Raw genomic sequence first — 26539 nt, 5'->3', positions numbered from 1 at the left:
TTTTTTAATTTTAAATATATTTTACTTGTTTTATTTAGTGAATGTGAGATACAGGAGGAAACCAGAGCACTGCTCAGCTCTGGCTAGTGGTGGTGCGGGGGAAAGAGGGAATGAAACTGGGACTTTTAAGACTCAGGCATGAAAGTCTTTTTGCATAACAATTATATCTCCTCACCCTCATTAATAAATTCTAAAAAAAAAAAAATCTTAAAGGGGGTTGGGTGGTGGCACACCCAGTTACCATGCTCAAAGGCTCAGATACCCACCTGCAGGAGAGAAGCTAGTACTGCAGGTGTGTCTCTCTATCTTCCTCATGCCTCTGTTTCTTTTTAGGAAAAACAAAATGGAAAAAATGGCCATTGGGAGTGGTGGATTCATTATGCAGGCTTCAAGCCCCAATGATAACCCTGGTGGCATTAAAAAAAAAAAAAAAAAAGGAATCAGGCAGTAGCGCAGCGGGTTAAGTGCAGGTGGCGCAAAGCACAAGGACCAGTGTAAGGATCCCAGTTCCAGACCCCGGCTCCCCACCTGTAGGGGAGTCGCTTCACAAGCGGTGAAGTAGGTCTACAGGTGTCTTTCTCTCTTCCTGTCTTTTTTTTTTTTTAATTTTTTTCTTATTAATTTTATTTTTGAGAGAGATGCAGTGAGAGAGAGAGAGAGAGAAACACCAGAGCACTGCTCAGCTCAGGCTTATGGTGGTGCGGGGGATTGAACCTGGGACTTAGGAGCCTCAGGCTTGAGAGTCTGTTTGCATAACCATTATGCTGTCTCCCCCCGCCCTTCTCTCTTCCTGTCTTCTCCTCTCCATTTCTCTCTGTCTCTCCTCCCCTTCTTGATCTGTCTATAACAAAAATATATCAAAAAATATGATACCAAGATACCAGAGCACAGCTCAGCTGGAGAATGAACCTGGGACCTCTGAGGCTTGGGCTTGAAATGAAGTCTCTTTTGCTTAACTATTATACATACTGTTTCCCCATTCTGAGACTATGTCTTCTAATTGTCCAGTTTGGCAAAGTCTGTACCCTATTGTGACCACCTTAAGACTTATACTTGGGGGAGTCAGGTGGTATCGCAGCGGGTTAAGCACAGGTGACGCGAAGCACAAGGACCCGTGTAAGGATCCCGGTTTCAGCCCCCCACCCCCCGCCACCTGCAGGGGAGTCGCTTCACAAGCGGTGAAGCAGATCTATCTTTTTCACCCCGTCTTCCCCTCCTCTCTCCATTTCTCTGTCCTATCCAACAAGGTCAACATCAATAACATCATCAATAATAATTACAACAATAAAACAAGGGCAACGAAAAGGGAATAAATAAGTATTAAAAAAATAAAAGACTTCTACTTGCATTGGAAATCAGAGCACCATTCTGTCACGTGAACCTCCAGATCAAACAGAGGCTTGAGACCAGTGCTTCATCCACCACTCAGCTCCCAGGTCCTGGGACCTTACTACACCCTCCCAGTTAGGCTCAGCATTTTCTCACCCATTCAGCACACTAGGGCACTGGATAGCACCTTCCCCAGAATCGAAGTCATGCTCCCCTCAACCTTGTTGTTTCCTTCTTTAGTGGAGCTGTGGCCTCATGCACAGTGGCACACTACTCCAACCACTTTTTCACTCAGATAAAGGCAGAAGCACCAGAGTTCCTAGCAGTACCACAGCACCTCCTGCCTATGGGTGCTGAGATCGAGCCAGAGGCAAGACACATCTTATCCAGGAGAACTATACCCCTGTTCTTTATTCAAACATCATCTTCTTTCTTATTCAGGATATTTCAATATCACCTCCGAGGTTTGGTTCTGGTTTACGGTGGTGCTAGGGACTGAACCTGTGGCCTCGGGTGCCTCAGTCATTATTCGACTGCTATGCTATATTCCTAGCTTCTTCCCCTTCCCCCCTCCCCACCCAGTTTTGCTTTTTTTCCGCTTTTAACACCACACCATGTCCAACAGACTTACATTCTTCTCACCTGACTTCTGGTCTATCTAGTCACAAGAATATAAGACACGAGAGGGACTTTTGTACTTTGTCCCCTTCCTATAAGTCTACAACACCCAGAACTGTTTCTGAACATGCTGTGCTCAGTGAATTCTGGCTGAGTGACCTTTAGGAGCCTTCACAAGCACCTTGCAGTAAACAGGCCACACCACCCTTTTCTCCCTGATAGGCCCAGTGTGCAAGAAATAGGAAAACTGCTCACGTGTGGCTCGAGACCTACTGCTGAGGGCAGCAAGCAGCAGGCTTCTGTGCTAGTCCTAGCCCGGACTACCTCCTTGCTGCCGGGACCCTGGCAGGCCCCTAGCTCTCTGGAACTAGGTCTGCAGGGACAGCGAAAAACAAGTTCCTGCTGACAGAGATGGAGGGAAGACTAGATGTCACCAAGCAGGGATGAACTTTATTTGAAATCAGAAACACCCTGGGGGGGGAAGGGGAGGTTGTAGTGTGGGAGAATCCATGTGTGATGACTAACAATACAAAATGTTTTTTTTAAAAAAAAAAAAAAAGAGCCCAGGACCCAAAAGGCCTGGGGCAGGGTGGGGAAGAGGTGATGGGCTCTGGTCAGGCCTCGTAAGGGAAGTGGAGCAGCAGCCCCTGGTGGGGCTTTAGGTTCAGATGCTGCAGGTCAACAGAAGCACCCTCCGTAAAGCCAGGCTCAGTGCTGAGCACCAGGTTCGCCTTGGCTGGGAGGCTGACTCCAGTGGGGGAGCTGACCACATTGAAAGTCTGTTCTTCGTCCCCGAAGTTGAGCACTACCATGAAACGCGTGTTCTGGTCCCACTGGCGGACGTAGGAGAAGAGGGTGGGCTCTGTGTTGAGCATGTGGAAGTCTCCATGCAGCAGGGAGCGTTCCTTCCCCCTCTGGTCGCTCAACCGTTTGAACAGGGAAAGGAGGGAGTTACTGTCTTCTTCCTGACTCTGTGAATGAAGGAGACATGGCAGGAAGGGATGAAGGAAGGATTCCCCCGGTCACAAACTCCTTCCAGACACTCCCTCACCCTCTGATAATCAGGACCTGCCCATCCGTCCCAATCTCCTTACCTTTACTGTTATGTTGGGGCTTACAGACCCTGGGGTGTCGGATCCCTTCCACGGCATTACAGGTGCCTTCCCTGGCTGAGATGGGAGGGGGAAAAAAAATCTAGACTTACTCCTCTCCCCCAGCTATTAAAGTACAACACCCCTGCCTAACTTCTCTCCCATGAGGTGGGGGTGTCCACTTCAGTCTCCCCAGCCCAGAGGGCTCTTCTCTCCAGATAGTCACAAGCTAATTTACTCACTTTCCAGGGGCTCTTGCTCCCTGTTTCCTGACTACTCAATGTAAATCAGACTCAACCCCCTAGTTCCTGTGTCCCTGCTGTTCTGCACATCACTTACAGCACCTGGCTATTTGCTTCAAAAACAAAACAAAAAAAATTGGGAAGGGGGGTCACTGAATTCATCAATAAACCTGTTGTTTTTTTGTTAAATATTTATTTATTCCCTTTTATTGCCATTGTTTTATTGTTGTAGTTGTTATTAATGTCATTGTTGTTGGATAGGACAGAGAGAAACGGAGAGAAGAGGGGAGACGGGGAGAGAAAGATAGACACCTGCAGACCTGCTTCACCACCTGTGAAGCGACTCCCTTGCAGGTGGGGATCCGGGGGCTCGAACCAGAATCCTTATGCCGGTCCTTGAGCTTCGCCCCACCTGCGCTTAACCCACTGCGCTACCGCCTAACCCCCCGCTCTGTTTTTTTAAGTTACTTATCAAAAGAGAAAAACTAGAATATTAGCTCTAACATAACATGGTACTAGGAACTGATCTGTAGCCTCAGGTTTACAAGCTCTGTGCTCCAACAAGCTGAGCTCTCCCCAACTCCAAGAAAATCAATCAAAAAACACCAGTAGAGTGGGCAGGGCAAAGGAAATGAATGAATCACTGGCTCTCGAAATATCTGCCTCGGTGACAAGTTGATAACCTCAAAGACTGCAGCTAAGGAAAGCTAAGTGAGCATGTGCACACTTGTCGTTATGACAGCACGTGCTTACGCAGCTGGCTTCCATGCAAAGCTTGAGCTGCTAGCGAGCACCAAGCAGAGTACCCACAGTCCACTGAGTGGATAAATGTCGACCACAAAATACTCAATACAAGGTATCTTTTTCTTGTTTGTTTTGTTTTGACCTCAAGGTACCTCTGAGAAACATGCCCTCACTGAATCCCAGTGACCCTGTAAAAAATGCAGCATCCTGGACAAGATGAGCAGGACCCAGGAAAGTGATGTACTCTAAGCCCAGGTCATGCAGTTCCAGAATGAGGTGGCCGACTAGGAACAAAGTGCACTTTCCCCCAAGGTCTGCTGCCACTGCCTCCCTGCCACCACCCTTCCCTGTGTTAGGTAGGCAAGTCATACCTGTCCAGGAAGGGTAGCTGCCCCCTCCAGACCAATCTCATCCCCAAAGCTGAAAATTGGGGTCCCCGGCAGGGTGAAAAACAGCAGCTGGTAGAGTCGGAGGAATTTAGCCTCCACAAAGGAGGACAAGAGTCCCGCCTGAGATATCTGCAGGAAGGAGAGCACTGGTGAGCCCCAGACATACCGTTTCCCAAAGCCTCTTTACTCCAAAAGGCCTCCCATCCCTGGTCATATGACCCTAAATACACCTGATCTCATCCACAAAGTCTCCTGCCCACCCCACCCCCCACCATGGTACTCACACTCCAGCTGCGCCAGCTGTTGCTAGTGGCATTCATATACTGGGTAACCATGGATTTCACATGCATCCCAATGGCCATATACGAGTTAGTCAACAGTATGTCCTTATTGGATTCGAGTAAGCTCAGGATCTGCTGAGGGTCTTCAGACTTCATTCCAGCAATCAAGATCCTACACGTGGCAAAGCAGAGGTCAAGGTTGGTGTAGGACAAGAGTTAAGGAAGGGTACAAGGTTAAGGAGGTTCTTTTTTTTTTTTAAATGTTTGTTTATTCCCTTTTGTTGGCTTTGTTTTATTGTAGTTACTATCGTTACTGATGTCATCGTTATTGGATAGGGCAGAGAAATGGAGAGGAGGGGAAGACAGAAAGGGGGAGAGAGGGAGTCGGGCGGTAGCGCAGCGGGTTAAGTGCAGGTGGCGCCAAGCGCAAGGACCAACGTGCGGATCCCGGTTCGAGCCCCCGGCTCCCCACCTGTAGGGGAGTCGCTTCACAGGTGGTGAAGCAGGTTTGCAGGTGTCTATCTTTCTCTCCCCCTCTCTGTCTTCCCCTCCTCTCTCCATTTCTCTCTGTCCTATCCAACAACAACAACAATAATAATAACAACAAGGGCAACAAAAGGGAATAAATAAATAAATATTAAAAAAAAAAAGGGGGAAAGACAGACACCTGCAGACCTGCTTCACCGCCTATGAAACGACTCCCCTGCAGGTGGGGAGCCAGGGGGCTTGAACCGGGATCCTTACGCCGGTCCTTATGCTTTGCGCCACGTGCACTTAACCTGCTGTGCTACCGCCCAACTCCCAGGGAGGTTCTATAGCCTAGAAAAAAACCCTCAGGTTTGGCCTACCACTCCACTTTGAGTGGAGTCAAGATGGGGGCTCCAGCACCCACCTGTCTTCACTAAAATTCTTGGTGATGTTCTGCCACTCAGCCAAATGCAAAGATGGATCCTGAAAGGAAATAAGTCAAGTCAAGGAGCAGGGAACACTGCCAGGCCCTGCCGAGAACCCTGTTTTCACCCAGCCTTCATCTTCCACAAAGAAAGCAAATCAATCACCTTCAAATCCTCCACATCCCGAATCTGGAACCCATCCACGCCAGCCTGTAGCCAAAAAGTCATCGCATCCTTTGGTGGGGGTCGGAGGGGGCATAAAATAACAGAAGAAAGTTAGCAACACTGAGGGAATTCCAGCACTCATCAAATCTCACCTGCCGGCATACTTCCTCACAACCTGAGGTGAGTCTCCAGCATTGAAGAGTCTCACGTCCCCACCTGATAACCACATTTAGCCTTTGGCCTCTCCCCATTCTAACTTGTGAAGGATTCTCTGAGTGCCTGAGGAAAAAAAGAATGTTCAAGAAGTCTCAGAGAAGCAAGGTGGCATGTCCAAGGTGATAACCAGCCAGGACCCAAATTGAGAAGTCATATTCTAGAAGTGCCCTCTCACCTGTCTCGAATTTGGGGGGGGTGGAAGCGAATAAGAGCCAGAAGAAAGAAAAGGCTAGAGTCCCAAGCAGAAAGAAAAGGCTAGAGTTCCAAGCACAGCCGCAGGGCACCTGAGATTAACTTGAGAAATGGAACAGTTTTGCAGAACAGGCCCACGCCTGAAGTCTCAGCCCTCTTGAGGCACCTAAGTTGGGGCTCCACTCCCACTGCCTTGTTTTCCTTGACTGGTCGTGTGTTCTCTCCATTTACATCTCAACAATTAGCAAGAATTCAACTGGATGATTCCCAGGGTCCTGGCAGTGCTGAGAATACAAAATTCTCCCTTGCAATCATGAATGCCAGCAAACCACCAAGGTCTGTTGGATGCCTTGTGAACTGGTCAATTTCTCAGAAAACAAAAGTTATACAGATTTAGACTATTCCTTAAGGGAAGGCTAATTGAAGAAGTAAAACTAGGGAGTCGGGCGGTAGCGCAGCTGGTTAAGCGCACGTGGCACAAAGTGCAAAGACCGTGGCAAGGATCCTGGTTTGAGCCGCTGGCTCCCCACCTGCCAGCTCCCCACCTGCGGGGGGCAGGGGGGGGGCGACAGGCGATGGCGGCAGTGCTTCACAAGTGGTGAAGCAGGTCTGCAAGTGTCTGTCTTTCTTTCCCCCTCTGTCCTCTCCAACAACCACATCAATAACAACAATAATAATTACGACAATAAAACAACAAGGGCAACAGGGGGGAAGCAAATTGTAAAACTAAAGACCAAGGAGACAGCACAGGTCATTCAACTTCTATGGCTGAGGCTCAATGATCCCAAGTTCAGTCCCTGGCACCAGCATAGACCACACCTGAGCAGGACTCTGGTTAAAAAGAGTAATAATGGGAGTTGGGCTGTAGCGCAGCGGGTTAAGCGCAGGTGGCGCAAAGCACAAGGACCGGCATAAGGATCCCGGTTCGAGCCCCCGGCTCCCCACCTGCAGGGGAGTCGCTTCACAGGCGGTGAAGCAGGTCTGCAGGTGTCTATCTTTCTCTCCTCTCTGTCTTCCCCTCCTCTCTCCATTTCTCTCTGTCCTATCCAACAACGACAACAATAATAACTACAACAATAAAACAACAAGGGCAACAAAAGGAAATAAATAAAATTTTAAAAAAAAAAGAGTAATAATATTGAGAGTACTTGGACCTTAAACCTCAGGCCTATCTAATCTCTTATTTACAAGTGAAAGACATTTTGTGTGGTTACATAATGGATTAGAAAATTTTCCCAGAGATATAGGAAGACCCTAAGGCTTACAATTCCAGACTGGGCTCTCTGCCAAAACACATCAAACAAGAACTGAAAAACCAGACAGGATAGCATTCACACACAAAAAAGGGTTTCCTTTCCCAGGAGGAGAAAGAAAAAAAAAAAAAAATCAAACCCAAACTGCCGATTGAACAATTCCCTTTCCTGGCACTGTCCTCTACAAAATCAAGGAAAAAAGCAAAATGAGTAGTCAGAAATGGAACAAGGGGCCAGGGAAACAGCAAATGGCCTTCATGCCTGAGGCCCAAGGTCCCAGGTTCGATGTCTGGCACCACGGAAGGCCAGAGATGAGCAAAGCTCCCATTAAAAAAAAAGGGGGGGTGGGGGTGCCCTTGTAGCCTGTCTTTCAGACAGTGGGAGGAATATGCCTGCTAAACCCCAAGGAGATGAAGACCTTCAGCTGAACCTGGACTAAAACACAGTACTGTAGCACAGTGGGTTAAGTTAAGCGCACATGGCGCAAAGCGCAAGGACCGGCATAAAGATCCTGGTTCGAGCCCCTGGCTCTCCACCTGCAGGGGAGTCGCTTCACACGCGGTGAAGCAGGTCTGCAGGTGTCTCTCTCTCCCTTTCTGTCTTCCCCTCCTCTCTCCATTTCTCTCTGTGCTATCCAACAACTACAACAACAATAAAACAACAAGGGCAACAAAAGGGAATAAATATTAAAAACAAAAAACACAGTCCCCGCACCCAACTCCTACCACCGGCAGCCCAAATACACTCACCTTCATCTTGGCAGCCACGGTGTAATTCTGAGTGGGCAGGAACCATAAGTTCTGGCCCTTGTAGTTAGGAGTGAGATCCAGAATGACCCGGATGCCTAGGACAATGGTGGAAAAGGCAGTTGGTGATAAAGACCTTTGGTAAGAGCAGAGGAATCAACAAATCTAAGTTCAGAAAACATTTCCAATGTATGACTTGGTACAAAAGCTTAGATTTGAACCCTGGCAAAATTCACTGCATTGAAACAGGGAGGGCGGAGGAAGGTCTTGACATATCTTCTAGGACAGAGGATGTGTACTGGACAGAAAAGGCCCAGCTGCCTGAGCCTGGGCTCCTCACCCACCACCAAAGCACACTTCTAAAAATGAGCGAGGGGCCAGGTGGTGGTGCACCTAGATGAGCGCAAATATTATGTGTAAGGACCTGGGTTCAAGCCCCCAATCCCCACCTGTAGAAGGAAAGCTTCACAAGTGGTGAAGCAGGGCTGCAGGTGTCTGTCTGTCTTCCGTTTCCCTCAATTTCTGGCTGTCTCTATCAATAAGTAAACAAAGATACTAATTAAAAAAAAAAAATGTGTGGCAGCAGAGTGGAAAAAAACAAAACAGCACCAAAGCTGCCCTCACTGTGATGGGGGCCAGATTCAGACGTAGGTCTTGTTTATGCCAAAGCCAGACACTATGCTAGTGAGGTATTTTTCCAGCCTAAACACATTTTTTTATATCAAGCTGTGAGACAATGCCTAGCTCTCCTCTTCCTCAAAGGAGTCTACTCTTTTTTATTTTTTTAAATTACTGATGTTGTTGGATAGGGCAGAGAGAAATGGAGAGAGGAGGGGAAGACAGAGAGGGGAGAGAAAGATAGACACCTGGAGACCTGCTTCACCACTTGTGAAGTGGCTCCCCTGCGGGGGGTGGGGGGTGGGGATGGCTCGAACCCGGATCCACGTCGCGCTTTAGGCCACATGGGTTAAGGCCACGTGGGCTTAACCCGCTGTGCTACCGCCGGACTCCCAGGAGTCTACTCTTTTTACAGATTTAAAAAAAAAAAACAGCTGAATCCCACATTGTAGTAAAAACAGAGCTTAAGCCCGGTGATTAGATGACCAATCCAGGAGTGCATAGCTCAAGAGGACCATCTTGAGTTGACACCTGAAGCAAATCACACCTGTGGTTTGTCTGGGGACACCGGGGACACCCCAGAGCCAGAGTAAGAGCCAGGAGAAGTAAGCCAGAGGAGCAGCAACCCCTGCCTAGCTAGCTGTTCCCTTGCCCAGTCCAGGACACCCACTCTTTTTCTTGGCCAACTGCAGAAACTTCTTAAAATCATCTTTGGAGCCGAGGCTGGAGTCAATCTGTTCCAAGTCGGTGGCCAGGATGTCATCCTTCTGGTTCTTGTGAATCGGGCCCAGCACTAAGCCTTTCACCTTGAGGGTGTTCAGGTAATCCAGATGTTTCTCCAGGCCTGAAATGGGGAAGGCTCGGGTTGGAGAGTTGCCTCTGAGAGCCCCCACCCACGCAGGGCTAAGCGTGAAGGCGGGGAGGCGGGGTCACGGGGCCCAGGGCAGCTGATGCAAGGCGCCCGGCACATGGCTTCCCAAACCGGTTGTGGCCGGCTTGCTGGCGCCAAAGTGGGGGGGGGGGGGAGTTGCCCTGGGGGGTAAGGAAAGAGAGGGGAGGAGGAGCCTAAATGCTGGGAAGCTGCAGCAGGCAGGGGGAGCCCCCCGGGGCGGGAAGGCTGCAAGCAGGTGCCTGCCTGCAAGCCCCATCTCACCTGCCAGGCCCGCGTCGCTGTCCAGGAAAGCCGGCAGGTCGCCGATGCGGTAGAGGGCGCCCTGGTGCCACCAGCTCTGCTTGGGCAGCTCGCGGCAGCGCGGGGCCTGCACGATGATGACCACGGCGCCCGCCAGCATGCCGAGCCAGCCCAGCCAGAAGAGCAGCAGCAGCGCCCAGCGGGTGCGCACCCAGCCGGGGCTGCCCGCCACCTTCAGCAGCTCCTCCTTGGACAGCCCGGTGAACTTGGCCGCCGGCTCCGCCTCGTCGTCGTCCGCCACCTTGATCTTCACCAGCCCGTTCTTCTCGCCGCCCGCGCCGCCCGCCAGGGCCCCCGGCGCCGCGTTCATCGGCTGCTTCTCGGGCTCCAGCTCGTTCAGCTCCACCTCCTTCATGTCCACCTCGGTGTCCTGGCTCATGGTGCCTGTGGAACCGGCGGAGCGGTGACGTCAGCCGCGATCGGGCGGCGGTTGGCCCTGTCTAGACCCGTCTGGCCCCGGGGTCCCGGCTCGGTCACCGACCAGAAGCTGAGTGACCCGCGGCGCGGCTTCCGCGGTGGAGTCTGCGCGGCCGTGGCCGCGCCCAGGGCTTCATCCAGGAGGCCCCGCCCAAGGCCCCGCCCCTTAAAGCGCCAGAGTCTCCCGGAGAATGCGGAGGGGGGCCGCTCACTGAAAGGTCCCCAGCCCACCTCCAACTTGTCTAGCCCTTTAAAGTTCCTCCAGGTGGGACTGAAAGGCTGAGCACTGAGCCACCTCTAGGGGGGCGCTCAGATTTAATTCGCTCCCTGGATCCCCCAGGACCGGCCCATGGACATCAACAGGAAGGATGTAGCCGGAGGGTCCAGCACACCACTGTCCATCAAGCCCTGTCAGGTGTGTCCCCCATCCCCCAACACTCCCCCCCCCCCCCCGGGCTGGCAGCACAGGTTCCCACACCCTCACCAGGGTTTGGTTCCAGTGAACTCATCATGGGGCAACTATTTATTAGACGCCCACTAAGAGACTTTATAACTTGGAATTATCCATAGTCCAGCTTTCTCTGGGATGTTTTAACATGAATCTGGAAAACCTGAGGTCTTTCTAGCTTACCCCCTTTGTTTCTGGCGCCAGGACGTCTAGTAGCTACTAGTAGCTACGGTGAGGGTGGTCACATCAAGGGCTCCAGAGCTAGGCCCATTCTCCTGCAGCACACCAGAAGATGTCTCGGTCATTCTTCCTCACTTTGCTGGGGCTTCCACAGGTCACCCCATCTCCCTGGGGTGCCGGGGTTCCCTTTCCTGCTTCGATACTTTGGAAGCACCTGATACTACAGAAACCCGAAGCCCACCCAAGTTCCGTCCACAGAGGCTCCAGGACCATGGGGTGGGGAGAAAGCTGGGACAAGCTGACAGCAAGGATGGCCTGAGGGACATCAATGCCAGCACCCTTGGGAACTTCTTGTTCCTGAGCAGTGCCAGCTGGGTTATTTTCAGAGAGGAACTGAAAGAAATCCATTCGTTCTCTTCTCCCACCAGGGCTGGGAGCCAAGATGGCTGCGTGTTTGGGAAGAAAGGAAAAGCCAAGAACTGATGAAATAATGGGTAGAAAGAGATGCCAAAGGAGAGTCAAGGGTGTGAAAAAAAAAAAAGCCTCACTCTCTGCACCCCAAAGTCTACCCCCACTCCAGGGTATGGGGAAGCCGTTCCAAGAGGGAGACAGGCAGGTGGGTGGTGCTTGAAGCTCACAGAGCTGTGCGCAAAAATAAGCCCACAGCGCCCTGGTATGTCGGATAAGTGCCAACGGGGGGCGGGGGGGCTCAGTACAGACTTTTCTCCACAGCATGAAAACACAAGGCTGAGAAGGGAGGGATCAGACTGTTCCTTGAGACCATACAACATAACACACACACACACACACACACACACACACACACAGAAGCATCTCTCTCAGTGATCCGAGAGGTGGCACAGTAGAATTATAAAGCACTGGATTCTCAAGCAGGAGGTCCTGAGTTCAATTCCTGGTAGCACATGTACCAGAATGTCTGATTCTTTCTTTTTTTTTTTTTTACTGTCTCATGAATAAATAAAATCTTTAAAAAAAAAATCTCACATCCCCCAAGGCTCTGGGTAGATGCTGATTTCTTCTGTGTATAGTTAATAAATTGATCCTCACGCTTATTAACCCCCACACCTTCCACAGCAACAGCCCTGCACCATTAGCCTGCAGACTCCCAATTCCCGCGGCACCTCACTTTGCCAAGCCTCAGCAGTTTTGAACATGTGATTTCTTCTATGTTCAGTCCTTCCTGTCCTGCTTCTGCTTCATACAGGCCTGCTCATGCAAGGTCTAGTTCAAATGACTGCCAGCCTTTGTGATCTCCCCCTTAAAGAATTACTTTCCGTGGTCCAGGAGGTGGCACAGTGGATAGAGCATTAGGCTCTCAGGCATGAGGTCCTGAGTTCAATCCCCGGCAGCACATGTACCAGAGTGATGTCTGGCTCTTTCTCTCTCTCCTCCTATCTATCTAATAAATAAAAAAATTTTTTTTAATTCTTTTAAAAAATCACTTTCCTTCCCCTCTGCCACAACTCCTGTTACCTGGTTTACAGTATCTCCTGTCAGTGTCTGCCTGCTCAGACGTAGCGAGCACTTCGTAAGTGGTTACCTGAATGAATAAATCAATCAAAACCAATTACTTCCCACCTGAGGATCAGTCCCACACAAGTAGCATAGGACGGATAAAGGTCTAACAGGCCAGGGAGTGCGCAGTGGAGAAAGAACAGTCCTTGTGAGCCCAAGAACAGACAGCACCACAGATGGCGAAGCTGTGGGTCATTCTCTTCCTCTCATATAGTTAAATATTATAGGGGCCAGGAGGTGGTGCATATATCACCATGTGCAAGACCTGGGTCCAGAGGGTGAAGCAGGTCTATCTTTCTCTCAGTTTGTCTGTCCTGTCCAATAAAATGGGCCACCAGAAGCTGTGGGTACACAGTGATGGCACCAAGTCCCAGCAATAACCCTGGTGGCAAATAAATCTCTTAAAAAGTGAAAAGGAGGGAGTCGGGCAGTAGAAAGTGATTTTTTAAACATAAGGACCGGCAGTAAGGATCTTGGTTCAAGCCCCCAGCTCCCCACCTGCAGGGGAGTCGCTTCACGAGTAGTGAAGCAGGTCTGCAGGTGTCAAAAAAAAAAAAAAAAAGTGAAAAGGAAGGCCAGCAAAATAGCTCACTTGGATAGTGTAGCTGCTATGCCTGGCATAAGACCCAGGTTGAAGCCTGGACCCTGCAACCTGTGAAGGAAGCTTCAGAGCTGTCCTTTCCTCTCTCCCTCTGAAAAAGTGTGCCCAGAGCAGTGAGACCCCCAGCAACAACAACAATAAAATAAATGAAAAACTTTTCAGCACATTAAGGCAGTTTATTTTTTTAATTTTTTTATTATTTATTTTCCCTTTTGTTGCCCTTGTTGTTTTGTTGTTGTTGTAGTTACTGTCGTTGTTGTTGTTAATGTCGTCACTGTTGGATAGGACAGAGAGAAATGGAGAGAGATGGGGAAGACAGAGAGGGGGACAGAAAGACACCTGCAGACCTGCTTCACCGCCTGTGAAGCGACTCTCCTGCAGGTGGAGATCCAGGGGGCTGAACTGGGATCCTTAACGCCAGTCACTGGGTCCTTGCTCCATGTGCGCTTAACCCACCACATGTGCTTAACCCCCCCCAAGGCAGTTTATTAGACAGAGAGACAGTGTACTCTCCAAACAGAAGCAGCAGGAAGTAGATGCTGCTGAAAAGGAATTTTAGCAACGCTGTATCTTATCAAGATGAAGCTGTTTATGCTGGAAAACAGGTCTGGACTCATAACTATTCAACAAAACAGAGAAAGAAATCTGAGGGGGAGGGAGGGCAGGAAGGCAGCAAGGAAAGTGTAAATCAAGAAGGTTAGAGGGTCTCAGAAACCCCCGTGTCTGCTGACAAACATGAGTCAAGGCTTACTACATGAATGCATAGTATTTAACTTGTCTAGGAAATCGATTTCACTTTTGCTTATACATTTGAAAAAGAGGCGGCCCGTTGACTGGTGTGGTGAAATTATAAGGATGAGGTCCCAAGTTTGATCCCCATCCAACATCACCTGGTATGGGTCATGCTCTGCGTCTTTCTCTTCCATTATAATAAATAAATTTTTATTTTGTTTTTGCCTCTAGCGTTATCGCTGGGGCTTGGTGCTGGCACTAAGAATCCACCTGGCCATTTTTTCTATTTTATTGGCTAGGTCAGAGAAAAACTGAGAGGGGAGGATATAGAAAGGGAGAAAGTTAGACACTTGCAGACCTGCTTCACCGCTTGTGAAGTGTCCCCCCCTGCTGGTGGGAAGCTGGGGCTTGAATCCAGATTATTGCTTGGGTCCATGCGCTTAACAAGATGTGCCACCAGCCGGCCCCCATGAGTAAGTAAATTGATTTTTAAAAAGATTTTTATTATCATAGAGAGGGAAAAAATATTCACATGCCAACAAAAACTACTCTCAAGATCACAAAGACTGTCAATTTGTATTCATAAATGATCTGGCAAATCACTAAGTCTTTGAGTGAAATATGATAAGGAATTTTAGAAGCTTTATTTCCAATTGCACTCTTGCAAGAACTTCATTAGGAAAAGAAAGCAGTGGGGCCAGGCAGTAGTGCACCTGGTTAAGTGCACACATTACAATGTGCAAGGCCCCAGGTTCAAGCCCTTGGCCCCCACCTGCAGGGGGAAAGATTCACAAGCATTAAAGCAGGGATGCGGGTGTCTCTTGTCTCCCTCTCTATCTCCTTCTCCCCTCTCAATTCTTGTCTCTATCAAAGTAATAGATACTAATATAATTTAAAAAATAAAGTTCAGGGAGTTGGGCTGTAGCGCAGTGGGTTATGCGCAGGTGGCGCAAAGCACAAGGACCGGCATAAGGATCCCGGTTCGAACCCCGGCTCCCCACATGCAGGGGAGTCGCTTCACAGGTGGTAAAGCAGGTCTGCAGGTGTCTATCTTTCTCTCCTCCTCTCTGTCTTCCCCTCCTCTCTCCATTTCTCTCTGTCCTATCCAACAACGACAACAATAATAACTACAACAATAAAACAACAAGGACAACAAAAGGGAATAAATAAATAAAATAAATATTTAAAAAATAATAAATAAAGTTCAACAATGTTAAAAAAAAAAAAAAAAAGAGGGAGTGGAGCAGTAGCACAGCGGGTTAAGCGCACGTGGCGCGAAGCGCAAGGACCGGAGGAAGGATCCCAGTTCGAGCCCCCCCCCACCTGCAGGGAGTCGCTTCACAAGCGGTGAAGCAGGTCTGCAGGAGTCTATATTTCTCTCCCCCTCTGTCTTCCCTTCCTCTCTCCATTTCTCTCTGTCCTATCTACAACGACGACATCAAAAACAACAATAAAACAAGGGCAACAAAAGGGAATAAAGAAATAAATAAATAGATATAAAAGAGAAAAAATAGCAGTTTTGAAGTTAATAGCTATACATATTTGAAAATTACATTCCTTTATTTTTTTCCTCCGATCAGATCACGGGGGAAATTAAGATCACAGGGGGGAAATTACATTCCATTACACAAAGCACAAGAAATAGTAATTTTGGGGTCGGGTGGTGGCACACCTGGTTGAGTACACCTGTTACAATGCACAAGGACCCAGGTTCAAGCCCCTGGTCCCCACCAGTAAGGGTAAGGCTTTGTGAATGGTAAAGCAATGCTGCAAGTGTTTTTCTCTCTCTCCCTTCCTATCCTCTCGATTTCTGGCTGTCTCCATCCAATAAATAAAGAAAATAATATTAAGGGGAAAAAAAAAAAAGAAATACTGGTTTGGCTCCATGGTCTGTTCAGAGACTAAAGAGCTGGACTTAGGGGCAGGAATAGATAACATAATGGTTATGCAAAGATTCTCATGCCTGAAGCTCCAAAGTCCCAGGTTCAATTCCCCCGCACCACCATCAGCCATAGCTGAGCAATGCTGTTGCAAAAACTTATGACACAGCACCCCAAAACATAAGGGCTATTTGATCTTAGCCAAAAGGCAAGAATGTTTACCTTCCAGCAGTGTATTAAAAAAAAAAAAAAAAAGCAGCAAAGATCCTCATCATTAGAAACTCTTCAGGAAATAAATAAATAAATAAATAAATAAATAAATAAATAAATAAATAAAGGAGTCGGGCGGTAGCGCAGCGGGTTAAGCGCACATGGCGCGAAGCGCAAGGACTGGCGTAAGGATCCCGGTTCAAGCCCCCGGCTCCCCACCTGCAGGGGAGTCGCTTCACAAGTGATGAAGCAGGTCTGCAGGTGTCTGTCTTTCTCTCCCCCTCTCTGTCTTCCCCTCCTCTCTCCATTTCTCTCTGTCCTATCCAACAACAACGAGATCAGTAACAACAAAAATAATAACTACAACAACGAAACAATAAGGGCAACAAAAGAGACTAAATAAATACAACAAAAAATTTTTAAAAAGATAAAAAAATAATAATAAATAAATAAATAAAATTATGAACAGACCACACACACACAAAAAAAGAAACTCTTCAGGAGACTAACAGGCTGACGCCCTGGTAAAGCCCAGGCATCAATCCCCAAACCTTCAGGACTTTAACCATTAGCAGGGGTGATGGCTGAAATCAAGGAAGTCAGTATTTGGAATTCAAAAGCAGAAAAGGAGGCTGCCCCAACCAAAAGGACTCACTCAGCATCGGGAGCTGAACATCAGTTAGCATAATAATACTGTAATATTGTGGTATAGGAGGTGAATCAGTGGATTAGGTGTTGCACCCTCAAGCATGAGGTCCTGAGTTCAATCCCCAGCAGCATATGTACCAGAGTGATGTCTAGTTCTCTCTCTCTCCTATCTTTCTCATAAATAAATAAATACATTTTAAAAATAATAGTAATAGGGGGCTGGGCGGTAGCGCAGCAGGTTAAGCACAGGTGGTGCAAAGCGCAAGGACCTGCATAAGGATCCCAGTTCGAGGCCCCCAGCTCCCCACCTGCAGAGGAGTCACTTCGCAAGTGATGAAGCAGGTCTACAGGTATCTTTCTCTCCCCCTCTCTGACTTCCCCTCCTCTCTCCATTTCTCTCTGTTCTATCCAACAACAACTATAACAACTACAAGGGCAACAAAATGGGAAAAATAGCCTCCAGGAGCAGAGGATTCATAGTGCTAGAGTGCTGGCACCGAACCCCACCAACCCTGGAGGCAAATAAAATAAAATATAAAAATAAAAAACAATAATAATGCTATAACAAAGAAATGCATCTAAAGCTTCTCTTAGAAGCTATTCTACTACAACCAGATTAATTTATGGAAAAAAAAAGAGCTTTTTTTTTTCTGCCTCCAGGGTTATTACTGGGGCTTGGTGCACCATGAATTCACTGCTCCTGGAGGCTGTTTTATATATATAAATTATCTATTTATTCATTTATTTTCCCTTTTGTTGCCCTTGTTTTTTATTGTTGTTGTAGTTATTATTGTAGTTATTATTGTTGTTGTCGTTGTTGGATAGGACAGAGAGAAATGGAGAGAGGGAGGGGAAGTCAGAGAGGGGGAGAGAAAGATAGACACCTGCAGACCTGCTTCACCGCCTGCGAAGCGACTCCCCTGCAGGTGGGGAGCTCGAACCAGGATCCTTATGCCAGTCCTTGTGCTTTGTGCCACGTGCGCTTAAGCCACTGTGTTACCACCAGACCCCCAAGAAAATTATTTTTTTTCATTGTAACCTTTAAATTTTTATTTTACTTCATTGGTAATACCTCGATAGAACAGAGAGAAATTGAAGTGGCTGGGCAGTGGCCCACCTGGTTGAGCACACATGTTACAATGTGAAGGGACCCAGGTTCAAGGCCCTAGTCCTCACCTTCAGGTAGAAATCTTTGAAAGTGGTAAAGCAGTGTTGCAGGTCTTTCTATCTCTAGCCAATAAAGATAATAAAAAGAGGGAGTCGGGCTGTAGCGCAGCGGGTTAAGCGCAGGTGGCGCAAAGCACAAGGACCGGCATGAGGATCCCGGTTCGAACCTCGGCTCCCCACCTGCAGGGGAGTCGCTTCACAGGCGGTGAAGCAGGTCTGCAGGTGTCTATCTTTCTCTCCCCCTCTCTGACTTCCCCTCCCTCTCTCCATTTCTCTCTGTCCTATCCAACAACGACAACAACAATAATAACTATAATAATAAAACAACAAGGGCAACAAAAGGGAATAAATAAATTAAATAAATATTAAAAAAAAATTTTTTTAAAAGATAATAAAAAGAAGAAAGTATTAAGGGAGTCACGAGGTAGCGCAGTGGGGTTAAAGCTAAGTGTATGTGGTGCACAGCACAAGGACCGGCATAAGGCACCTGGTTCGAGACCCCCTGGCTCCCAAGTGGTGAAGCAAGTCTGCAGGTGTCTGTCTTCCTCTCTTCTCTCCATTTCTCTCTGTCCTATCCAACAACAGACATCAGTAACAACAATAATAACTACAAAAGTAAAACAAGAGCAACAAAAGGGAAAATCAATAAAATATTTTTTAAAAATTTTAAAGTATTTTTTTAAAAAGTGGTCAGGGAGGTGGCACAGTGGATATAGCACTGGACTCTCAAGCATGACGTCCTGAGTGAAATCTCTGGCAACACATGTACCAGAGTGGTGTCTGGTTCTTTCTTTCTTTCTGTCTATCTTCTTTATGAATAAATAAAATCTGGGGGTGGGTGGGTGTTGAAAAGGCAAGGAGACGCATGCAGCAGGTACCCTGGGAGGAGTTTCATGAGCAGTAAGGCAGTGCTGCAGGTCTCTCTTTCTCTCCTCCCCCCTTCTATCTGTTTCTTTCTGTCTCTACCCAGTAAATGAATGAATAAATACGTAAAGGAAGAAAAAAAAGTAAATAGAATGTATGTGTCCATCTTAAGAAGGCCAGACGGGGGTGGGGGAAATCAGTCTTTCACTGTCCACTTGTGTGTTCTATTTTTTTTTTATGTTTTAATCTTTTTTTTTTTTTACTATTTATTGCCTTTTGTTGCCCTTGTTGTTTTATTGTTGTAGTTATTATTGATATCATCGTTGTTGGATAGGACAGAGAGAAATGGAGAGAGGAGAGGAAGACAGAGAGGAGGAGAGAAAGACAGACACCTGCAGACCTGCTTCACCACCTGTCAAGCGACTCCCTTGCAGGTGGGGAGCCGGGGGCTCGAACCAGGATCCTTACGCTGGTCCTTGAGCTTTGCACCACGTACGCTTAACCCGCTGTGCTATAGCCCAACTCCCACGTGTTCTATTTTTTAACAGATCTATTCATTGGACCAGTGAAACAGCTCACTTGAACATTGCCATGAGCTGTTTGCCACGCACACAGCCCAGGTTTGAGCCTGGCACCCACCACATGGAAGAAAGCTTTGGTGGTGTGGTTCCCTTCTTTCCTGCCTCTCTATCTGAAAAAAAATAATAAATCAGCAGGGTGTATAGCATAACTGTTATGCAAAGAGACCCTCATGCCTGAGGCGCGAAGTCCCAGGTTCAAATCCCCCATACCACCATAAGTCAGAACTGTGCAGTGCTCTGGTAAAAAATAAAATAAAAATCAGCCCAGAGCAGTGACCACAAATTGTATTTATTTATTTTAATATTTATTTATTCCCTTTTGTAGCCCTTGTTGTTTTATTGTTGGATAGCACAGAGAGAAATGGAGAGAGGAGGGGAAGACAAGAAAGGGGGAGAGAAAGACACCTGCAGACCTGCTTCACTGCTTGTGAAGTGACTCCCCTGCAGGTGGGGAGCCGGGGGCTCGAACCGGGACCCTTACACAGGTCCTTGTTTTTGCGGCACCAGCGCTTAACCCACTGGGCTACCGCCCAACTCCCACAAATTGTATCTATTTAGCAAGTTATTAATGAGAAAGGGGGTGAGAAAATCAGAGTATCAGCCTGGCACATGCAATGTCAGTAACTGAACTCAGGATCTCATGCTTGAGTTCACTGCTTTATCCACTCCACCACTTCCCAGGTTACTTTTGTGTTTTTCTTTGAAAAAAAAAAATCTTCCCTTACTTAAAAAAAAAAAACATATTATCTATGTTTTCTATTAAAAAAAAAAAGTTAGGTTTTTAGAATTAAATCTTTAAAGCATCTCTAAGAGAGATGGGGTGGGGGTGGGGGACACCATGTAACCGGTCTTTGTCCCTAACACCCAGAAACAGAGCTCTTAAAGCCCTTGGAATTTCCTGAATGATTGGAATGTGCTTTGATCTACTGAGGGCTCACTAGGTGGGCCCCGGGACAGCTTCAAGATGGAGGCTGCTCACCAGTGACCAGACTTGATTACTGGGCTGGAATTTTCAGCCTGACTCCCTCCGCAAGCATTAGTAAAGAGAGGCAGGTGGTCCGGGAGGTGGCGCAGAGGTAAAGCACTGGACTCTCAAGCGTGAGGTCCCAAGTTCAATCCCTGGCAGCACATGTACCAGAGTGATGTCTGGTTCTTTCTCTCTCTCCTATCTTTCTCATAAATAAATAAAATCTTAAAAAAAAAAAAAAAGGAAAGAGAGGCAGAATTACTAAATGGTGCTAGAAAAAATAAAAAATAGGGGGGGAGACAGTAGCACAGTAGGTTAAGCGCCTATGGCACGAAGGGCAAGGACACAGTAAGGATCCTGGTTTGAGCCACCCCCACCCGCATGGGGGTTGCTTCACAAGCAGTGAAGCAGGTCTGGTGATGTCTATCTTCCCCCCCCCCATCAATTTCTCTCTGTCCTATCCAACAACGACAGCAATAACAATAACAAGGACAACAAAAGGGGAAAAAATAGCCTCCAGGAGCAATGGATTCGCAGTGCAGGCACCTAGCCCCAGCGATAACCCTGGAGGCTATTTATTTTATTTATAAAAAATAAAAAGTAAAAAAATCAAATTGCTACCCCCCATCCTATGATTTTGTTAATGTCTCCTTTCTTAAATAAAAAAAAGTTAAATTGCTACTTAACGAACAGAAAAATATAGTCCAAATGCTTAGAAGAACTACATATGAAAAGTAAAGATTTCAAATTTCTTGAAGAGAAGAGTATCTTTTTGACTAACATCTGGGAGTATAGTACAGTGGCAATACTCTAACCAACTGAACCAAGTTATGACAGGATATGGACTTTGTAAGGGACATCATTAATCAGTTTAACCTCTCTCCGGGAGCAATTTGCAACCATCTCTACAACTGAGAGAGGTGGTACATAGCATAATGGTTATACAAAGAGACTCTCATGCCTGAGGCTCCAATGTCCCAGGTTCAATCCCTTAGACCACCACAAACCAGAGCTGAACAGTGCTCTGGTTTAAAAAAAAAAAAAAAAAAAAAAAGTGTCAGAATATGTTCAAGTAGGTCCTGAGAGATCGCTCAGCTGGTAGAGTGTATGTCTTGTCATTCACACAGCCCAGGTTGAGTCCTAGACCTCCTGAGAGGTACTATGATGGCTCTCCCTCTAGATGAAACAGCAGCCGGATGCTGAAACAGCACAAGTGCGTCAGGTAATATTTGCCATGATCACCCGTTGTTTTTTTTTTTAAGGGCACAGGGACAGCAGGTAAAGCAAAGACTGAGCAATAACCAGAGTGCCATGCTACACTGTGGTCTCTCAATAACAAATATTAAATCATTTTTAAAACAGAAGGGGGTGGTGTTAAGTTGGGGGTGGAGTGGCAGGTTTGCCTTTGAAAACAAAACAATATTTTCCCAGGAAGAAAAGATAAAGTGGAACGCCAACACCGTCCCCTCTAAAGGGAGAACCCAGGTCCTGTGGCGCCCTGCTGACCCGCAGGTTACACTCATCCACTAAAGCATGCAGTGCCTCTTGCTACCAGGAGGGGGCAGAGCTAGCCCCTGCGTCAAACGGAAAAGGCAGTTTTCTTGCATCAAAGAATCACAGTGGGGAGTCGGGCTGTAGCGCAGTGGGTTAAGCGCAGGTGGCGCTAAGCACAAGGACCTGCATAAGGATCCTGGTTCAAGCCCCGGCTCCCCACCTGCAGGGGTGTCGCTTCATAAGCGGTGAAACAGGTCTGCAGGTGTCTATCTTTCTCTCCCTCTGTCTTCCCCCTCCCCTCTCCATTTCTCTCTGTCCTATCCAACAACAATGACAACAATAATAACTACAACAATAAAACAAGGGCAACAAAAGGGAATAAATAAAAATAAATATATAAAAAAATATTTAAAAAGAGAATCACAGTGGTATGTCTTCTTGTTTCTACATGAGGATAAAATAATTACTCAGATGTGATTTGTAACCTCAGTTTATGTGCTGGCACAAAAGCATTGAGGACTTTGGTTCGAGCCCCCGGCTCTCCACCTACAGGGAAGTCACTTCACAAGCGGTGAAGCAGGTCTGCAGGTGTCTAACTTTCTCCCCCCCCTCCTCTCCATTTCTGTCTGTCCTATCCAACAATGACAACATCAAGAACAATACCGGCGCGCCCGGGATCATGTTACCGGCAGCCGTCACGTCTGGGCCATGGCCCTGCTCCGGGGCGCACGCACTGGGCTCTCCGGGCGAGTCTGGAGCGGACCTCTGTGCGGGCTGTGGGAACCGACTGCGCCTTCCCTTCGGCTTTTCCATCCTCCCACGAGACTTCCCAAAGAAGCCGATGACTCTCTACCTTGGCTTTTCTAAAGTACAGCTTCCGCTATTTAAAGCCCAGAACCGAGGTGTGAAAACTCCAGCACTAATTAAACAAATTGCTCAACAATGGAGGGAACTTTCTGATGAAAAGAAAAAAGTATAAGATGCTTACAGGGCAGACTGGAAGTCATACAAAGAAGAGTTGAGCAGACTGCAGAAAAATCTAACATCAAGTCAAATCGAATCTTTGGAAAAAGAAGTCTTGCAGAAACGTTAAAAAAGAAGGCAATAATCAAAAAGAGAGAGTTGACAATGCTTGGGAAACCGAAAAGACCTCACACAGCTTATAACATCTTTGTATCTGAAAGATTCCAAGAAGCTAAGGACTTGTCAGCACAGGGAAGGCTGAAGTCTTTAAATGAAAACTGGGAAAATCTTACGAGTTCTCAAAAGCAAGTGTATATTCAACTTGCTGAAGATGAAAAAGTTCGTTATTATAATGAAATGAAAAGTTTGGGAAGACCAGATGACTGAAGCCGGACGGAATGATCTTCTACGTGGCAGACCAAAGTCCTCAAAAGATGAAACAGGAGATTGAGGCCCATTCATAATGGATAAGACACAGGAAACCAATCAGGTCTCAGCACCTGAAGCTGTTGTAAAATTAGGAAGTATAAAGTTGGTAAACATTTATATTTAATTCCTTTTTCTTTAACCCATGGACTTCTGAGAGCCGAGTACATTTTGTATTAGTGTCGTGCTTTGGAAAACTCCAGCACATAGAAGCTTGATGTGGAACTTTGTGTTGAGGAACTACTGAGAGTCTAGATAATGACCTGTGTTGATCAGTGTATCATTTTACCTTTGGGAAAGGTAAGCCAGACTGTGAAGTTTCTTTTTTTTTTTTTAATATTTATTTTATTTATTTATTCCCTTTTGTTGCACTTGTTTTATTGTTGTAGTTATTATTGTTGTCGTTGTTGTTGGATAGGACAGAGAAATGGAGAGAGGAGGGGAAGACAGAGAGGCGAGAGAAAGACAGACACCTACAGACCTGCTTCACCGTCTGTGAAGCAACTCCCCCTGCAGGTGGGGAGCCGGGGCTTGAACCAGGATCATTATGCCGGTCCTTGTGCTTTGCGCCACCTGCGCTTAACCCGCTGCGCTACGGCCCGACTCCTGTGAAGTTTCTTTTTATACTTGTGATGATTCTAAGAATATTCATGTATCTGGAGGCAGGAATTTCCCATTCAGAAATACACCAAATTGTAGAAGTCAGTGTTCTGTGACCTAAATAGGAATTTTTTTCTAGAGTCCCCAAAACTTCCCTAGGTAAATTCAAGTTTCCTAGGTATAATTCATAACTATATTCAGAGTTGACAGTTGTACATGAAAGGAATTGCTTGTTTTATTGCAGCTTTTTTTTTTTTTCCTCCTCCAGGGTTATTGCTGGGCTCGGTGCCTGCACCATGAATCCACCGCTCCTGGAGGCCATTTTTTTTTCCCCCTTTTGTTGCCCTTGTTGTAGCTTCGTTGTGGTTATTATTATTGCCCTTGTTGACGCAATTCGTTGTTGGATAGGACAGAGAGAAATGGAGAGAGGAGGGGAAGACAGAGAGGGGGAGAGAAAGATAGACACCTGCAGACCTGCTTCACCGCCTGGGAAGCGACTCCCCTGCAGGTGGGGAGCCGGGGGCTCGAACCGGGATCCTTACGCCCGTCCCTGCGCTTTGCGCCACATGTGCTTAACCCACTGCGCCACCGCCCGACCCCCTTATTGCAGCTTTTTATAAAAGAGGAGAGATTATAAACCATTTCCTCATTGTCTTTTTTTCCATTAAACACTCTGATTATGTGGCATCTATGCATAGTACCTTATACTGCACAGGATAAAAATTCTAAACGTTTCCAGATTATATTTTAAATTCATTTTTAAAATTTTTTCCCTTGAAGTGGGAATTTGCATTCTAAATTTCCTCACATGTGAGTATATTTATCCAGAAAGTAGAATATTGTCTTAAGTTTTAAAATGAGAGATTGAAAAACCTAAAGCCAGCCTACAAAAGTTTCTAGAATTGGAACCTGTCATTTTTCAACATTTTGCATAACAAAAAAATCATAGAAGGACAGCCAGTTGTGGCCCATAGGCCAAGTCCATCCCACTAATGAATACGATGTTTGGGGACACAGCCCAATTTCAATAGATTGTGTGAGCTGCAAAATAAAATATCTGACCCAGGAAATCATTGCCAAAATTTAAAAAAATAAAACAATAGATAACTGCAACAATAAAGCAACAAGGGCAACAAAAAGGGAAAATAACTCATAACAATTGAATAGGAGCCTGAGGAGATAGCTTAAAGGTTATGTAAAAATACTTTTCTTGCCTGAGGCACCAGAGGTCCAAGATTCAATCTCCAGTGCCACCATCAGCCAGAACTCAGCATAGATAGCTCTGTAAAATCAACAAACAAAGTAGACCCACAGCCAGGGTGGATCATTCTTGGGTGGATAACGGAGTTGACACCAGGACCTCGTGTTGGCGAGTCCATAGCTCTAACACTACACTGCCTCCCATTGCCACTGGAAGGTTTTGTTGAGGTAATACTGACTTACAACATTATGGAAGTTTCAGCATTTGTTGCCACCCAAAATCTAGTTTTCACAAATGGTCTTTTTTTTTTCTTCTTGCTGCCAGGGCTTTGTGCCTGTATAGCCCACCACTTCCCCCATATTTATTTTCCTGCTTCATGCATGAGTAAAATCCTTTAAAAAACAGCCTGGGGCTGGGGAAACAGCAGAATGGTTCAGCAAGACTCACGCCTGAGGCTCAAGGATCTCAGGTTCTTTTTTTAATACTTTATTTATTTTTATTTTTACCAGAGCACTGCTCAGCTCTGGCTTATGGTGGGGGTGGGGAGGGGAGGATTGAACCTGGGAGCCGCAGGACATTAGTCTCTCTGCATAATCATTATGCTATCTAGCCCCCTCCCGCTCCCTATTTATTAATAAGAGGGATAGGAGGAGAAAGAACCAGACATCACTCTGGTACATGTACTGCCGGGGATTGAACTCAGGACCTCATGCTTGAAAGTCCCAACATTTAATCCATTTGCACCAACTCCTGGACCACGAGGTCTCAAGGTTCAATCCCCAGCATCACCACCGACTAGGACTTAGGTCTGTGTCTTATTAAAATAAAATTATGAAAATATTTTTAAAAATGAAGAAAAAGAAAGATGTATACATGGGGCCAGGCGGTGGTGCACCTGGTACAATGTTACAATGAACAAGGAGCCGGGTTCGAGTCCCCGGGCGCCACCTACAGGAGGAAAGCTTCCCGAGCGGTGAAGCAGGGTTGCAGGTCCGTCTATCTCCCCCTCCTCTCTCAATTTCAGTCTCTATTCAATAATAAATAAATAAATAAATAAAAATTAAAATACATGTTTTGGGGCCAGGTGGTAGCGCACCTGGTTGAGTGCACATGTCACAATGTGCAAGGGCCCAGGTTCGAGCCCCCCAGTCCCCACCTGCAGGGGGAAGCAGAGCTGCAGGTGTCTCCCTGTCTCCCTCTATCAGCCCCTTCCCTCTCGATTTCTGGCTGCCTCTAATAAATAAATAAAGATAATGCAAAAAAAAATCTTTTAAAAATGTTAAATCTTAAATGTTTGCAAGAAAAAAAAAAAAAGCAACGTTTGTCCTGAAACGCATGAGAAGTGCTGGTGGCCAGCCGCCCGTCCCCGAAGGGTCTCCGTGCACAGGACACCCCACCCCAGCTCGGCGGGGCCCGGTACCTGCGTCGCCCCCCTCGGCGGGACCCTGAGCATCAGGCGGCTGGGCCGGGACCGAGTCGGCGGCGGCCACGGCTGGCGGAGCTTCGGGGTCCATGGTCGCTGACCCTGCACACGGTGTGTGGGGATGTGAGCGCACGAGAGGTCGGGGGAGGAGGTGGGGACCACGGCTAGTGAGGGGAGCGAGGAGGCGGCTTCACATCAATGTCTCGGGGCCGCAGGGTGACGGCTGCAGGGC

The 26539-nt window shown here is 47.1% G+C and overlaps 1 protein-coding gene across 1 annotated transcript; it reads right to left on the bottom strand.

Annotated features, from left to right (window-relative positions):
- Window positions 1-2377: 2377 nt before the first annotated feature.
- SLC3A2 (solute carrier family 3 member 2) lies at window positions 2378-26489 on the bottom strand. The gene is made up of 10 exons (XM_007526412.3): window positions 26305-26489; window positions 9931-10353; window positions 9448-9621; window positions 8163-8257; window positions 5753-5821; window positions 5587-5645; window positions 4698-4866; window positions 4396-4542; window positions 3042-3116; window positions 2378-2918 (listed from the first exon to the last, which is right to left on the bottom strand). Exons 1-10 carry the CDS (start codon window positions 26396-26398, stop codon window positions 2562-2564), a joined length of 1662 nt encoding a protein of 553 aa, XP_007526474.2. The 5' UTR covers window positions 26399-26489; the 3' UTR covers window positions 2378-2561.
- Window positions 26490-26539: the final 50 nt, after the last annotated feature.

Source organism: Erinaceus europaeus, chromosome 17 (assembly GCF_950295315.1).
Source record: "Erinaceus europaeus chromosome 17, mEriEur2.1, whole genome shotgun sequence".
Classification (NCBI taxonomy): domain Eukaryota; kingdom Metazoa; phylum Chordata; class Mammalia; order Eulipotyphla; family Erinaceidae; genus Erinaceus; species Erinaceus europaeus.
This window is presented reverse-complemented; position numbering and strand designations above follow the sequence as displayed.